The sequence below is a fragment of the Amphibalanus amphitrite genome, unplaced genomic scaffold (genome assembly GCF_019059575.1).
Source record: "Amphibalanus amphitrite isolate SeventyFive unplaced genomic scaffold, NRLGWU_Aamphi_draft 000189F_arrow, whole genome shotgun sequence".
NCBI classification, from domain to species: Eukaryota; Metazoa; Arthropoda; class Thecostraca; order Balanomorpha; family Balanidae; genus Amphibalanus; species Amphibalanus amphitrite.
The window spans coordinates 355,221-372,378 of NW_024881684.1; the positions used below are offsets into that span (position 1 = coordinate 355,221).

Here is a 17,158-nt window from a genome sequence, read left to right on the forward strand (position 1 = left end):
CAATCAAATATTGAGTCGCAGTAGTCGAGATGGGGCTGGACATACATTTGATAGATTTGAAGTAAGATTTGTCGTGGAAGTAGAGATGCTATTGGGAAGAGAGGACTCATCGTGCGGTAAAATTTTGATAGGATGTTGTTGACGTGAGACTTGAATCTCAGATCAGTTGAGATTGTTACTCCAAGGTGTTTGTGGGAATCGCGAATGGGAATTGGTGAACCGCCAAATTCCAGGCACGGAATGTGTGTTTTTTTGTTACTAAGCGTTTGTTGGACTGTTTTTGTAGCATTAAATGTTATTATCCAGTCGTCTCCATAGCGTTTGATGCGATTTAAGTCGATTTGCAGTGATTTTTCAACTTCATGAAAATTATTAACATTGTGACTGGCATGTAAGGAGCTGTCATCCGCAAAAAATAGCATTTCATTGTTGGTAACGCTACTGAGCCCATTTAGATACATTATGGCCAGCAGTGGACCTAGGATGCTAACGAGAACCTTTCAGACAGGGAAGCGTGGCCGCTCGTTACAAGAATGTGATACTGCGGCTGTGATGTGCTCTTTTAATGCCAACGTGCGATCAATTTTAGAATATTGTAGCATTGTTTGTGTTGTGTCGTGAGATTTGTCCGTGCTACTTCATAGCTGAGACTTTATCTTGGGTTAGAGCTTGTATTGCGCAGTCATTCGCACTACGTCGGACACACAACCTTGACAACAACCAGCCATATATGGGCAACAGAGAGGTCCCGTGAAAAAGGAAGACAACAACTGACACGTCCTCTAAAACACTGCAATAGCTAAAGTCCTGCCGACCAGCTTGGTCAAGGCAAATACACAACACTCCTCCCCACTAAATTAAGCTCCAGCTTTTGAATTGACACAAACCAATTTTTAGAAGCCAGCACACAGATCACATACATACATCTACATAAGCTTCGGCTACAGGTTGAGACGTTTCACTGGTACCCGTGTCCGGGTTGAGCGCCTCAGCACCACTTCAGGCTCCGGCGCCGGCTGTCGGGTTGATAGCGGCGCTGGACGACTGGGCGAGTCAGCGGCCTGTTCAGCAGCTGCTCCGTTGCGAACAGGCGTCGGCTCACGTGCTGGTTCTTGTTGAGCTTGCGGAGATGACAACGGTTCCTGCTCTGCAGACAGCGACTCAGGGCGGGCCGTCTCCGGAACAACGATTTCCCGTCGGATGCCTTCGTCGTCGTCTTCAGACATAGTCGGACGCGGATGACGAGGAGACGCCATTGGGATTTTCAGCAACTGGTCGATGTGGCGCTTCCAGACCTGGTCATGTACCTGAACCAGGTAGTGCTTGGTCCCTACCACATCCATCACCTCTCCCTCCGCCCATTTTCCGCGACCGTGGTAGTCTCGGGCGAGGACCGCGCACCGATGGCAACCTGTCGAGGTTGACCATGACGTCGCTCGACTTGCGTTTGCTGCTTGTTCTGGATTTGAGAGGTCAGATCAGGCTTCAGAAGATCTAGCCTCGTACGTAGCTGTCGTCCCAACATCAGTTCGGAGGGCGTTCTTCCTGTAGTAGCCTGTGGAGTGTTTCGATACGCCATCAGGAAGTTTGGCAGGTTCATCTTCTTTCCACTTGTGGCCTTCAGGTAGCCCTTGAGACAGCCAACAGCTCGCTCTGCTGCTCCGTTCGTTGCGGGTTTGAACGGTGCGGTTCGGACATGCCGAATTCCATTCCGCTTCAAGAATCATTCGAATTCCTTGCTCACGAGTTGCGGTCCATTGTCTGTGACGATTTGGTGAGGTAGGCCAAACCGTGCAAACACATTCAGGAGATACTCGATAGTCTTTTCTGATGTGATGTGCTTCATTGAAGCGATTTCCATCCACTTCGAGAAACTGTCGATGAGGACAACGTACAGCTTCCCATCAACTGGGCCAGCGAAATCCAGATGGATTCGCTGCCACGGACCCTTTGCAAACTCCCATGGATGCAGGTCCGTACATGGTGGTTCAGCTCTCTTTTGCCAGCATCCTTGGCATTTTCGCACTTCTGCTTCAACTTCTTTGTCCATGTTTGGCCACCAGACGTGCATCCTGGCCAGCTGCTTCATTCTGACCATTCCTTGATGACCTTCATGTAGTTCTTCAAGAACTCTTTCCCTCAGATTCGGTGGAACTACCACTCGACAGCCCCACATTAGGCATCCTTGCTCCACCGTCAGCTCTGTTTGTCTGACCTTGAACGCATGTAGAGCTTCTCCGACTTTGTCTGGCCATCCCTTGTTTACGAAGTTGACCACTTTTGCGAGCAGCGGGTCTCTTGTCGTCTCACGCTGGATCGCTGCAGCAGTGACTGGGTTGAGAGAACTCAACTGGCCAATCAGGCACACGGTGCATTCATCTTCTGGCGCACTTGAATTCACCACGCAGGTTCCTTTAGGTAGACGTGATAGCCAGTCTGCTACCGGTATCTGTTCAGACCTCCTGACTTCCACGGTGAAGTCGTACTCTGCCATTTTCATTGTCCATCTCTGAATTCGGCTTGCTGCTAACGTTGGCAGTGGCGTTTTGGGACCGATCACCTGAGCCAGTGGCTTGTTATCGGTTACGAGTTTGAAGTGACGTCCGTACAGAAACTGCTTCAGCCTTTCGAATGCCCAAACGATGCAGAGTCCTTCTTTTTCGATTTGTGAGTACTTCTTTTCATGTTCACTGAGTGATCTCGACACGTACAGCACAGGTCTTTCGGGAACACTCTGCACCGGGACTGCCCCCAGACCATGTGGACTGGCATCGGTGATGACAGTCACCTGTTCCTTCACGTCAAAGTGTCGGAGCACTTCAGCAGATGCCAGGCGGGCTTTGATTCTCGTGAAACTTTCTTCACATTCCTTTGACCACTTCCATTCTTTGTCCTTCTTCAGGAGTTCATTTAGTGGTTTCGCCATCTTCGACAGATTTTTCAGGAACTTGCTGTAAAACGTTACAGCTCCCAAGAACTCACGTAGTTCTCTTTGATTTGTTGGCGCATTTGCCTCCAGCACCGGCTTCACTCGCTCGGGATCAGGTCGGATTCCGTTTGCACCCAATCGCACTCCCAGATAGCGAACTTCCTTCGCCATGAACTGACACTTTTCCTTCTTGAGGCGCAGACCGTTTGTTTTCAGGATCTGCAGCACTTCATCCAGCCGCTTCAAGGCTTCTTCTTCAGTTTTTCCTGTGATGAGGATGTCGTCCAGCAGACATTTGACACCTGGTACTTTCTTCAAGATTCGGTCCATCGCTCTCTGTAAGAGCATTGGAGCTGACGCGACTCCATAGGGGAGCCTCAGCATCCGTTTCAGTCCGAACGGCGTGTTCAGGTAGCACAGTTCCTGACTTTCTTTTGACAACTTCATTTGCAGATAGGCTTGCGACAGATCCACCACAGATACGAACTTCGCAGGTCCGATGGTTGCCAGCAAGTCTTCGGTCTTCGGCAGAGGATGCACCGGTACGTTCAGGTACTGGTTCAGCGTCACTTTGAAGTCGCCACAGAGGCGTACGCTTCCATCTGGTTTGGGCACCACAACCAGTGGTGTTGCCCACTTCGGCGTTGGTTCATCATCTCGAAGATCTTCGATTACTCCCAGCGTCTTCCATCTTTCCAACTCTTTTTCCACTGCATCAGTCAGACTGTAAGGTAAGGTACTGACCTTGCTGGTTTGAAGACGGGCTCTGCGTCTTTCTTCAGTTCCAGATCAGCTTCCTGACCACTCATTGTTCCCAGTTCATCACTGAAGAGTTCTTCATGTTCCTTCAGCACTTCACTCAGCTTCTTCATCTTCTTTTGTGGTTCAGGTTTTTCTTTCACTTGACCTACCAGACTTGACCAGTTCAGCTTGATTTCATGCAGCCAGTTCCTTCCGAGGAGGCATGGACCATTTCCTCCCACTACATATACTGGCAGTTTCTTCATTTGACCTTCATACTGCACATCCACTTCTGTCATTCCTCTGACAGGTATTTCATGTCCTGTGTACGATGTGAGCTTACATCTGGTATTCTTCAAGTTGAGGCCTTCAGCCTGCGCTTCTGGAATCATGGTTACCGGACTGCCAGTGTCCACAATGAACGTGACGTTCTTCTCGTTGACAGCCATGTTCACTTTGATGGCTTCCTTCCCTTTTGATGTGCTTTGGTACACACACAGATTTTCTTCAACTTCATCATCTTGGTCTTCTTTTTCCACATTCAGCGTTTTTCCATTTCTGCACGCTGCTTTCAGATGTCCTTGCTTCCCACAGTTGTGGCATCTGACGTGGGGTGGTACCCTGCAGAACTTGATCAGGTGGTTCGTTTTCCCACACCTGAAGCAATGTCTCCTTTCAGTTTTCTCCAACTTCCACTTCCTGTTTTCTTCTTTGTTTTCATTTTTCCATGTCTTCCCTTGACCATTTGCATTTTTCCATGTCCTCTTATCTTCATGGCTCTTTCTTTCATTTACATTCCATGGTTTCCTTCTTTCCATCAGTGATTCATTTCTTTCTTTGTTATGCCACTTCACCTTGTTCACTGCTTCTTCTTCTGCACTTTTTCCCACTCTTCTTACTTGTTCATTCACTGTTGCGTCAGTTGACCATATCATAATGGCACGTGATAGGGTCAGCACTCTTTCCTTGAGCATTGACTCCTTGACCTTGGAGGATGGGCACGTTGCCAAGAGCTTGTCCCTGATCAGATTGTCCATTTCCGAAGCTTCAAAATTGCATTTTCTTGCTTGCGTTTTCAGTTGGCTACATACTCCTCTACCCTACCTCCTTCATACTGCATCATGTTGAAGACATGACGCTCCACCACCGTGTTCACTTGAGGCTTGAAATGCTTTTCCAATTGTGCTCTCAGTTTGACGTATGCGTCAGTTACATCAGCTATATCAGGCAGCGTATCAACAATTTCTTGTACATCCGGGCCAAGAAGATGCAGCACGATGTTCACTTTTTGAGCAGATGATTCAATATTTTGAGCACCCATGTAAATTTCAACTGATTTGATCCATTTACCAAAATCCTCACCTTTTTGCATTTCCGGTGGCGGTGGCAGACTCGTAGCCATTTTAATTTCTTTTTGAGAGTTCAAATACGGAATTTAACCACTTTCACTTGTTTTTCTGGTTTCTTTTTCACTTTCTTTCCTTTTTAACAACTCCTTATATCTTCATTTGCATCGTTATTCAGCTTTTCTTTCCTTGCGACAATTGTTGCGCACTTGTGACATTCCTTTAATCTCCTTTTAGCTCTTATTCATTTTATCTCAGCTTGATCTCACTTTTTGATTTGTTTATCTCGTTCGTCGTCGCCAATTTTGTTGTGTCGTGAGATTTGTCCGTGCTACTTCATAGCTGAGACTTTATCTTGGGTTAGAGCTTGTATTGCGCAGTCAGTCGCACTACGTCGGACACACAACCTTGACAACAACCAGCCATATATGGGCAACAGAGAGGCCCCGTGAAAAAGGAAGACAACAACTGACACGTCCTCTAAAACACTGCAATAGCTAAAGTCCTGCCGACCAGCTTGGTCAAGGCAAATACACAACAGTTTGGAATGGAGCGGCTGATACCCATCTGAAAAGGATCGAACGCGTTCAGCACAAGTTCTTGATGTGGCTGAGTAGTCGTTGTCGCGTGGCGGACGCCTCACTGGAGTATAATGATCTCCTGCGTGCTGTCAAAGTAGGGACTCTAGCGGCTCGTCGTGCACAGCATGACATTTTATTTATTCGGAATGTCCATCAGCATGTCATCAACTCGCCCTTTCTTTTAGAACATATGCCTATTTTAGTGCCCGCTAGATCGTTTCGGAACACCAATGTCTTTTTAGTTCCTTTTGGCAGGACAAACACTGTCAAAAATGGCATTTTTAGTCGTGCTCCCAGCCGATGCAACGCATTCCTGCGGAGCAACGCAGATGTTCAGTGGCGTATACAGGGGGGGGGGCATGGGGGCCATGGCCCCCCCCTTTCCGCCCAGCCGCCCCGATGGCGCCCCAAGTAGCGCTAACTAAAATAAAGTAGCGCCAACAAGGATGATTCCATTGGAAACATGAGTAAAAGATGAAATGCGAGTAAACGCACCTTACCGTACTAACCTTAATGCCATGACCTTTCGGATAACCCTTATCCCGCAACGCGTTTCCACGTTACGACGTTGGAGGCGCCCCATAATGGCTTTCATAAGGCGCCCCTTTTTGGCATATGGGCGCCTACATGTGCAAAAGGCATCAGAGACGCTTCTAAATGCCTCAAATGCGCCCCTTTTTCGCATGAAGGCGCCCTTATGACCCCACAGGCGCCCCTTGAGACATCAAGGGCGCCCCTCTTTCGCATTGAGGCGCCCCTCTTACGCATGCAGTCGCCCCTCTTTTATCCCCTCACTCAGGTGCGGGTGCCTCTTGAAGGATGACGCCCCCTTTGGCAGTTTGTCCGCCTCCGCACCACTCTATTGAGTGTGGTTTCGGTACGCCCCTGCTTACAACATAATATTATGACTTATGAGAGCTTTTCCCACCAGTCTTACTTAGAAGAGCTTCACCTATGGTGGCAGCCCTGCCCTGCGCAACATTTCAGAACAGCCCCGCTTGCGATGTGGCCCCTTATTCATGCTAAGTGGCGCCCCTGCGCCGTCTTTTTGGGCGCCTCTATTCGTGTTAAGTGGCGCCCCTGCAGCATCTTTCTGGGCGCTCCTATTTGTTTAAGTGGCACCCCTACAACGTCGTTCTGAACGCCCCGCATCAGCCGCCACATCTAGGTCGATGGCGCCCCCTCGAGCCAACGGCGCCCCCTCAAGATCCAACAGCGCCCCCTCAAGAGCCATCGTCACCCTTCTGAAGACCGTATCCGCCACATCCGTAATTGACAATTGACGGCGAGCTCTCAAGAGTCACGAGTCCTGACTAAAACCGGCGCAGTCACAGACGTCCAATCCATGAGATCATTGGCTCCCCGCAGCCCGTCACTGCCCTCAAGGATCTTTGTATTTACCTACCGGAATGCGTTTACGGAAGGAAGACTATGTGTTTATGGAAGACTTAAGACGTCGTCGAGGCTATGTGAAGCAGGTAGATGCCGCCCGGCAAAAGTGGGAGCAAAATAATTAGTAGCCACGACTCTGAGGACGCCTGCGTCTGGTTGCCATGGTAACCGGGCAAATGCGCCATGCGGCACCCTGCCGAAAGCCGCTTGTCCCACTACGAGTGAGCTGCGAAGCACCAAGCCAAGCACGTGGAGTCCAGAGCTCTGTCGTTAGTTCGAGGCCGTATATCGTTGGGCGCTATCAGATTGGTGAAGCGTGATGGACGGACCGCCATCGAAGCGAAAGAAGAAATCTGGCGCGGAGCGGCGGGCAGAGGCGAAGAGCAGTAGCCTCGCTCGGCTGCTGTCCATGAACCGCTCAATTTTGGATTTCGCAAGGTAGGTGAAAACGATCATTTAAATATAATTGAGCAGAATGGCGAATTTGAACTTCAGTGGGAGGAAGCGAGACTTGTTGTTCTCGCATTGTAGGTGGTCGGGGGGGGGGAGGAGGGTAGCACGTGGACTCCTTTTTGCGAATTAAAAGCTGCTGATGGCAAAGGAACCTTCAGCAGGTACCCTAGACTAGAGCTAATCAATTATTCTTCATCATTTCCTGGCCCGAACCCGAATGACTTTTGACGTGTGACGTTTCTCTGGAGGCCATGTTAGGCCAGAACGGCGGTTTGGTGTGTGTCAGTCAGCTGGCAATATTTGTGCGTTTTCGAACTTTTTGTTGGGCATGAAGAAACGCCAGGCATGAATGTTTATCTAATCGCACTCTTGTGAGAGAGTTGCAATGGCCGAATGTCAATAATAGGTATACAACTATTATCGCATATTTTTCATCATCGTGAGTGGATTTCATCCCCATCGTCTCGCTCTTTTAAGCGCCTAGATCACCCTGCACTGTATCACGACTTACTCGATGTCGACTGGGATTATGTCTTCTCTGCCGAAACTGTCAGTGACAAGTGGCATGCTTTCTTGTCGTTCTTCGTACCTGTTTTTGATGCCCATGCCCCAATCAAGCGTGTGTCTATCCGTAACCCGACCGCTCCTCCCGTCTCCGCCGCCACCCGTAACCTCATGTCTCAACGTCGCGCTGCGCTTCGCCATCTAGGCCGCAACTCGAGCGAATACAGAGACCTAAACCGCTCAGTCCGGGCGGCAGTGCGTCGAGACAGGCGAATAGAGATACGGAGGGAAATTGGGGAGCGGGGCCCCAACAAAGTTTGGCAGTGCATCAGGTCAGTGGTAGCCGCGAAGAAGGACGGCCCAGACGTCCAGCCCGATCTATCTGCCGATGATTTAAATTCATTTTTTGTATCTGTCGGTCCTCGTGTCGCTGACGAGATCCGAGCCCAAAACACTCCCACCGATTTGGATGTGCGTCTCACCCGTGTCGGCGCATGCAGTTTTCAACTTCGTGAGATAACACTGGGGGAGCTCGAGCGGATTATTTTCAGCATGCGTAACTCGAGTGCCTGCGGCTCCGATAACGTGTGTGTCCGCATGCTGAAATTCGGATTCCCCGCTATTGGTGGTGTCATCCTGCATATTATCAATACCTGCTTAATCCAATCTGACATCCCCGATTCATGGAAACATTCCATAGTTCACCCTCTGTTCAAGTCTGGTAACCCTTCAGACCCCGCAAACTTCCGACCCATTTCCCTAGTTCCTGTAATCATGAAAGTAGTTGAACGCATTGTCCATCAGCAGCTCTACGCCTACCTCTCCCATAATCACCTTCTGGCATCCTCCCAGCACGGCTTCCGCCCCCGGCACTCCACGGAAACCGCGTTGCTGTCTGTCACTGAACACATCCTGGCCGCCACTGATAGGGGGGATTTGTCAATGCTATGCCTTCTCGATCTCAGTAAATGTTTCGACGTGATTGACCACGATCTTCTGATGCAAAAACTGATGTTACACGGCATTGAAATTTCCTGGTTCGCCGCCTATCTACATGGACACACTCAGAGCGTGTCTTTGAAAGATGTATCCGGACGTAGAGTGCTGTCTAGGCCTCTTTCTAATGCCATGGGTGTCTTCCAGGGCTCTGCGTTAGGGCCGCTTCTTTTCACCATTTTCTCTAACAACTTATCGCTATACGCGGGCGACGCAAAAGTGTTTCAGTATGCCGATGACACTCAAGTATTGGTTAGCGGTCCAGCTCGGGACCTCGAAGTTCTCATCTCGCGCATGGAGGACTCGCTCGCGTCTCTCAACGACTGGTTTTGCGCTAACGCCCTCAAAGTGAACGCAAGTAAAACACAGCTTATTGTATTTGGCACTCGTCAAAATCTTCGTAAATTACCAGACTTTAGAGTACCATTCCGCAACGCAGCGTTGCAACCGTGCGCACAAGTCGGGAACCTTGGCGTCACTTTTGACAGCACTATGTCATGGGACGCACACGTCTCTGAACTCTGCCGCCGGTGTACGGGACTGTTGATTGGTCTTTCACATGCGCGCCACTGTCTCCCAGATGGCATCATTCGAACGCTCGTGACGGCACTCGTTGTATCGCGTATCCAGTACTGCCTTTCAGTTTATGGTAATGGGTCCCAAAAAAATTTCGATCGACTCCAAAAAATTCTTAACTTCGCCGCTAGAGTTATTTTCGGCCGCCGTAAATTTGACCATGTCTCCGACCTGCGAACAAAACTCGGGTGGTTGTCCCCGCGCGGTATGTCCGATTTCCACACCCTTGTCATCGCACACAAGGTCATACAGCGCCGTGAACCTGAGCAACTAGCAGCCCTGTTCGTCGCTAATAGCGCTATCCGCGGAGTGTAATCGCCACGCCGATTGTGGATTGCTCTTGATCGTCAATACATACATACATACAGACCATCCAGACAAGATCACTTCTTCCATCTTCCCCGTCCACGGCTGGAAACGGGCAAGCGGCGGTTTGGCTATCGAGCTGCAGCTCTGCTGAACAGCCTGCCACCTCACCTGTCGCAGCTGCCTCCCGCCCGCTTCGCCCGCGCTGTTAAAGCCGCAATCGTGGACGATGAATCAGCACATCGTCGCTGACCAATAGGATAGGGGTGGGTAAAAGCGATGAGGCTGTCCTGAGAGTGTTTTGTCCTAGTTTTGACGTGAGTGAATGTGCAACTGTTTTGAATGATTAGATTAGCAACCGCGGATACGGATTCTGAGCAGTAATCGCCACGCACTTTGTATGTGGATCGCTCTTAAATGTAAATACAATATCGAACATCGCGGATACGTTGGCGGTTGAGCGTTGTTAATTTGCATCAGCATTCAGCCATCATGTATGCCTCCCTGGAACTGCCCGAAAAGATCATGATTCTAGTTGACGTCTTCAACTGTACCAACTTTTCCCAGGCCTTTATCCCGATCCTCGGTCCCGGCCGGGCCTGCGTCGACCGACTCCCCGACCGACCGATGCGGTCCGCCCGACCCGTCCTCAGCGGCCATGACCTCGCCGAGCGCGGCATTGGACGCCGATCCAGACTCGCCGGACCTGACAGAGGCCGGCTCCCCGGGGTAAGTCTGCCCTTGAGACGGCACGACTTTCATGAAATGACCTCTTTCGATCTTTTTATTCGTCGCTTTTTCAAGTGCCGCTCTTTCGGATGCCGCTTACCGCGTGTAGCTACGTTGCCCAGGTGTCGAGTTAGAAGGGACTGCAGCCCCCGGCCTGGCGCGATAGGCGCCGAGAGCCGGCCGGCGCCCCTCTGGGGCTCCTGGATTCCCACGCACTGCTAGGGGATAGGATAGGGTTGATGGTTTAACACCTTCTAGCTCGGCTGCTGTGCCACGAACTGGTCTGCAATTTTCACATGTCCAGAAAAAGACGTATAATTTAGAAGCGGTACTTGCACGTGGGAGTTCAATTAATGTACTGATTCGCTCGTTTTTAACCCGGCCCTAATGTCTTACCGCTGTATGGCTGTAAAAAGAGTATTTCATTACCACAATATGAACTGTGTTCAAGGCATTTAGTGAATGCAAAATCACTATCTGAACACGCTTGGATAATGAAGGGAAGAAAAACGACTCTTCTAATGAAGGGAAATCGTTTGCAGGATTGCCACTCCTGAGCCTGGGACCTTCCACGGAGTATCATCATCGTGGACAACTGATAGGTCGGTCGGGCGGCCACCCTCTCCGGCGCTAATGTCATGACGCTTCTGAAGCCGTGGGAAGCACCTGCAGGGTTCAAGTGGCCATACACCGAGAGGACGTGTTCAGGCAAACAACGGCGGAACTACCTCGGTCCACAACATCTTTCTGGCAAGTTTGAGTGTTTCTCCTTCTCGCCAGAAAAACAAGGCCTGTATTGCAAGGTGTGCGTGCTGTTTGGCACGCCAGCGGCGCGGGGAATCGGCCCAGGACAGCTAGTACGGACTCCGCTCACCCACTACCAAGACCTGACAAGTGAAAGCAGCGGCAGCCTCACAAATCACCTGAAGCAGCTGTACCACATCACCAACACCGAGAGAGCTGGGATCTTCCGCAAGCAGTTCGCGGCCGGAGTCGATGTCGCTGATATCCAAGACAAAGCGGCGGCGTCTGAGCGTGACAACAACCGCCGGGTCCTTATGCGGCTGCTTCGATGCATCGAGCACATGGGTCGGCTCGGCCAGCCTCTTCGCGGTCACCGGGACAGCGGCCAGCCACCAGCCGGCGGCGCTGCTCCTGCTTACGAGCAAGGAGCTTTCAGGGCCACGCTTCAACTGATGGCTGACTGCGGTGACCAGACCATCCAGCGGCATCTCGCCAAGGCGGGGCGGAATGCTACTTACATATCACCGCACATTCAAAACGAGCTGATCGGCTGCGTGGATGCAGTGATGAAGGACGCAGTCGTCCGTGAGGTTCAGGCTGCCGAGTTTTTCTCGCTGCTGGCCGATGAAACGACCGACATCAGCTCCAAGGAACAGCTGAGCGTCTGTCTGCGCTATGTTCAGCCAGACAGCAGCTGCGTGCGCGAGCGGCTGCTATGGTTCGAGGAAGTACCGGATCTGACCGGAGCAGGTCTCGCGTCGCAGCTTCTTGGCGTCCTGGCCAAGCACAACATCGACAAGGACAAGATGGTCGGCCAGGGGTACGATGGTGCGGCCGCCATGTCTGGAAAAGAAAGGGGCGTGCAGCATCACATCAGCAAAGAGGTGCCCACAGCCGCATATACTCACTGCATGTCGCATGTTCTCAACCTGTGCCTCGTCAAAGCGACCGAAGTTAAGGAGTTGAGGGCAGCGGTGGCCATCATGAATGCGGTTACAAACTTCTTCAACGAGTCCAACAAACGACTTCTGACACTGCAAGCCGGTATCGCTGAGAAGTGCCCCGAGAGTTCAAGATCACGGCTCAAGAAGCGATGCGAGACCCGATGGGTCGAGAACCAGGAGGCGACTGAGGTCTTCAAAGAGCTGATGCCAGCTGTAACTCACGCCCTCACGGTTAGTTGACATGGATGATTTTACGCTTAATTATGCCATAAATGTAAGAGCTTTGAGTTAATATGTACGTGAGCGTTAAATATAACATCTTTTTTTAATGAGTTCAGTCAAAATTAGTTGGCAATATTCGTTGATGACTTTTTGTGATATAGCTGTTTTTCAGCGTCAGTAATAGTCCCGATCTATTGCTGAGCTACTGGCTACTGCCGTTGCATTTTGTGACTTTTTACCACTGATAATGTATTTTGACACCATATTATTTAAACAATAAAGTAAACGGTACAGGCTGTGCATGGCCCATGATTAAAGTCCTTTGGAAATATTAGTTATTTATCACCCTAAGCCTTAAACTATGTAATTAACCCTCTACCGTGTGATTATGACGCTGTTCTTACGCTGTGTTTCGCAGACTGGCCGAAAGCTGTGACGGCTCTGTAGCCGGCGAAGCGGCGTCACTCCTGGACTCTGTCAGCGCCCCCAGCTTCCGCCCGAGCCTGGAGATCCTGTGTGTGGTGCTCGGCGTCACCAAACCGCTATCAGCCCGTCTTCAGTCCCCCAACCAGGACTTTCTGCAGGCTCTGGACAGTGTCACCGACGCCGTCGAAGTGCTACAAAGCCTCAGGGAAGACAGCGAGAAGTTCCACTCGCTATTCGACGGTGTGGAGGAGGCCGTGGGTGACGTGCCGATGCCTCGATGGGCTAAAGTGGCGAGCACGAGAAACAACTGCGCCCGCGAGTACTACCGCATAAACGTCTACTTGGCGTTCATCGACACTTGCCTCGGACAGATTAACGAGAGGTTCCGCTCCCACCTCAGCCGTGGTGTGCGCCTGAGCGCGCTGCTACCGACAGTGTGCACCAAGTCCAGGACCAGCTTCGAGGAGCTCCGGCCAGCGGTGGATATGTACTCCCGTCTGCTTGACTGCAGCAGCGACCAGGTCAGGCAGATCAACGAGACTAAAACTTATCATTTGCTCAGCTGAGCGAGAACCTCCAGAAGATGCTCCCACTCCCAGTTAAAGTCGCATGAAAGTTCTTTAGAATTGAAATGTGCTCAAATGTTCGCAGTTTGTCTATTCGGTTTGAATCCCCGAATTCGTTATGAATGTAATGTAGACAAAATTAGCAATTATTTCACCCCGTCCGTCGTTTCCATCCTCAGGGCAAACAAATCCTTCTCCTCCACGCCGCATCCCTCGGTCCGGGCTGGACAGGCAACTTTATCTCATGCAGGCTGCTTCCTTGGAGTGGCACCGCTGCTCCCAGGAGAGTACACCCGTAGCCGGGTGCAGTGAGTACTCGGGGGGGGGGGGGGGGGCTGCCGCTTGCCGGCTGGCCGGCCTATCCATTTGGACGGGTTCAGCCCCGGTGACTCACAAGGGTACCCGCCCAGACCAATGTCTCTCCCTAGTTCCTATCATCCTTCCGGTTCTGAAATGGTCTTGTCAGACTGAAAGAGCCTAACCAACAAAACAAACAACCATTACAATTTTTAGGCATGGTTCAAACTAGCGAGCTGTTTGCGTGCTAAGGGAACCATGCCGCACCTGGACTTACCCTAACCCCCTCCTCTGCACTAAATCGTGGCTAGCCAATAATGCAAACCACCTGTGTGTGTTTGTGTGCACGCGTGTATGCAGTGCGTGTGTGTATGCTGTGGCCAGTGGCCTGTGCCTTAATGCGTGCGTTATTTGTGTGTGTGTGTGTGGGGGGGGGGGGCTACTTATTATTATGATTTTACTTCTAAATTCCTTTTCATCTGCCATGGAAGCAATTCTCACATGATTCCGAGATCTTATTAGGTCCGATACGTTCCCAATCCCCTTCCTGTCTTCCCTTTCACGTCGCACTTCCCCCTGTCCTCGAAGGTGGAGGCAGAGTTCCGCCTGTGGCAAAAGCGCTGGCTGCGCTGTGAAGCGCACGAACGGCCCCGAACAGTGCTCGAGGCTCTGGCAGAAGCGAGGACGGCTGGGTCGTTCCCAGTGATCGCCAGGCTCCTTCACATCTTCGCCACGCTGCCTGTGACGACGGCGACCAGCGAGCGGTCGTTCAGCGCGCTCAAACGGCTGAAAACGTACCTGCGGTCCACATTGACGGAGGATCGCCTCAACGGCCTGGCCATGCTCTATGTCCACCGAGACATACCTCTAGACGGTGAGGCCGTGCTGAACAGATTTGCCTCCGGAAACCGGCGCCTGAGGTTTTAGGCATGGCTCTACCCGCCGTCGCGCCGACCAGCGACAGCCGACAGGCCAACGGTCAGTTCGAAGAAGTCGCATTGATGCGTTTTATGAGTGTTCACATGACGCATCCTGAGCTTGTATCCTAAGTAGCCAAATAGTCGAGATCAACCCATGGAAAATACACTGTGTTGCAAGGTGTTTTTACTGGATTTTGTTTTATGAGAACCCAGCGAATCTGGTCTCATACTCGTATTTTGGAGCACCTAGAAAGTCATGCAAAAACACGACGTGACTGTTCCTTTTGTATTGACGTGGCCCTCTCGATAGCTGACAATGGCGCCCCTCTCGTGGGAAAAAGTCGCCCCCCTCGAGCACTATGCCCCCCTTTTGCTGATTCCTGGCTACGCCGCTGCAGATGTTGAGATATGGACGGAGGGTACAGCTGGTTTCAAAAATAGGGTGGTGCGCTATGTACGTACATAGCTCCTCCGAATGGTAGGATTTACGTGCATGTGAGTGTCGGGTTGTCCGGTGTGTCAGTGTCGTGTGTTCGTGCATGTTTTTATAATTTTACTGTCCGACTTCACCTGTCATTGGGTGCAAGCCCGTTGGTGATTATTAAATAAACAAACAAACAAACAAACAAACAAACACAACGCACATGTGTGTATGTGGCCACTACCCTGTGCGAGCCCTGTCTGCTCGGTGCAGATATCCTGACAGCTTCTCGGGCCGTTATAGACATTTATAACGGGACAATGACCGTACAGGGGCAGACGGTACCTATGGTGGCTCGACCACGATCCGGGGACCAGGGACATCTCCAGTGGCGGCGAACAGGGGCTGTGATAATTGGTCGCACGATTGTGGTGCCGGCCAGCAGCGAGATAATTTTGTCTGCTAACATGTCTGTACAAAAATGCGACCGAATTACCGAGCCTACACACACACTGTGCTGTAAAGGTGAGTGTGACAGTGAGCGGGGGCTGACCGGTATGGTGGAGCGTGCCGCAGAATTCGCGGACACAACGGATCTGTGTGTGGCACGTTTAGCCGTCACCGTCAAACAGAATACTGTACCCGTCAGGCTCAGCAATCTGTCAGACAAACCCGTCACGCTGTACAAGGGAACAAAAATCGCAGATTTTGAGTCACTGGACGGGAGCGAGTTCTGTGATGGGGCAGCCGCCGAATCAGAGTTTCGTCCGGACCAAGCTGTGGCACACCTGGAGGAGCCATCAAAGTCAGAGTTCTCGGCCCTGCTCACAAAGTAGGTACCGGGAGGTCTTCACCGGACTGGGACGCACCCATGTCGCCGAACACAAAATTCTGACCGGCGACCACCCACCCGTTTTTCAGGGTCCTCGACCTGTACCAGGTCATCTAGCTGGGGAGGTCAAATCACAGCTCGACGATTTGGTGGCTAAAGGGGTGCTGCTGGAGCCAGTATCTGAGTCCGAGTGGGCTTCTCCGCTGGTTCTGGTTAAACGCGCGAATGGGGGTCAAATCCGAATTTGTGGAGACTTCCGACGATTGAACAGCATAACAACCCCCTCGGTCCAGGTTATACCCCGTATGGACACGTGTCTACAGAGACTCGCCGGCGCAGTATACTTTACATCACTGGATTTGAAAAGTGCCTATCACCAGCTTCCAGTGGCTGATCAGGACAGAGCTAAAACCACTATCGCGACGGAGTTTGGCCTTTTTCGGTATACCACAGCTCCGTACGGAATCCAGGGCATTCCACATTCCTTCAATCGGGCGCTGAGGCTAGTGCTGTCTGATGTACCTCCGGAGACGGCCATTCAGTATTTTGATTACGTCATGATTGTGGCAAAATCCTTGGATGAGATGCACACCAATTTGGAAGCGGTCCTCGCAGCACTGCAGAGGTCCGGCCTGACGGTGTCGCTGAAGAAGCTACAGCTGTGCCAGAAAGAGGTCAGTTTTTTGGGTTTCAGGGTCAGTGCGTCTGGACTGAGTTCAATGTGATCCTGAGAAGATCAGGGACATTCAGCAGTGGCCCGCTCCGGCCAATCCTTAACAGGTCAGAGTGTTTCTGGGCTTGTGCGGCTACCTGCGTCGTCACATCTGTGGATACGCAGCGCTGGCTAAGCCACTGACGAGAAACTGACAGAGAAACACCGCCGCTTTAGCTGGGGACCAGAGGAGCATGCGGCGTTTGATCGGCTGAAAGCAGCGCTGGTGTCTCCTCCAGTCCTCGCACTGCCGGTGTTCAGTGACGAGGCGCCCCCATTCACCCTCGATTTGGATGCCAGCGGGTCTGCCCTCGGAGGATGCCTGATGCAGGGTGACAGAGTGATTGCCTATGCCAGCCGTGCTCTGACGAAAGCTGAGCGGCAATATAGCGTCACTAAACGCGAGCTACTGGCCGTAGTCTGGGCAACCAGCCACTTCCGCCAATACCTTCTCGGCCGTCGGTTCCTTTTGCGAACTGACCATTCCGCCTCACAATGGCTGTTCAACATGAAGGACCCCA

General features: G+C 51.4%; 1 protein-coding gene across 1 annotated transcript; it reads left to right on the forward strand.

The window, feature by feature from the left end:
* The first annotated feature begins 11,863 nt into the window (after nt 1–11,863).
* On the forward strand, nt 11,864–14,679 carry LOC122384418 (zinc finger MYM-type protein 1-like). Its single transcript, XM_043371801.1, has 3 exons — nt 11,864–12,447; nt 12,882–13,410; nt 14,341–14,679. Exons 1-3 carry the CDS (start codon nt 11,864–11,866, stop codon nt 14,677–14,679), a joined length of 1,452 nt encoding a protein of 483 aa, XP_043227736.1.
* The last annotated feature ends 2,479 nt before the right edge of the window (nt 14,680–17,158 follow it).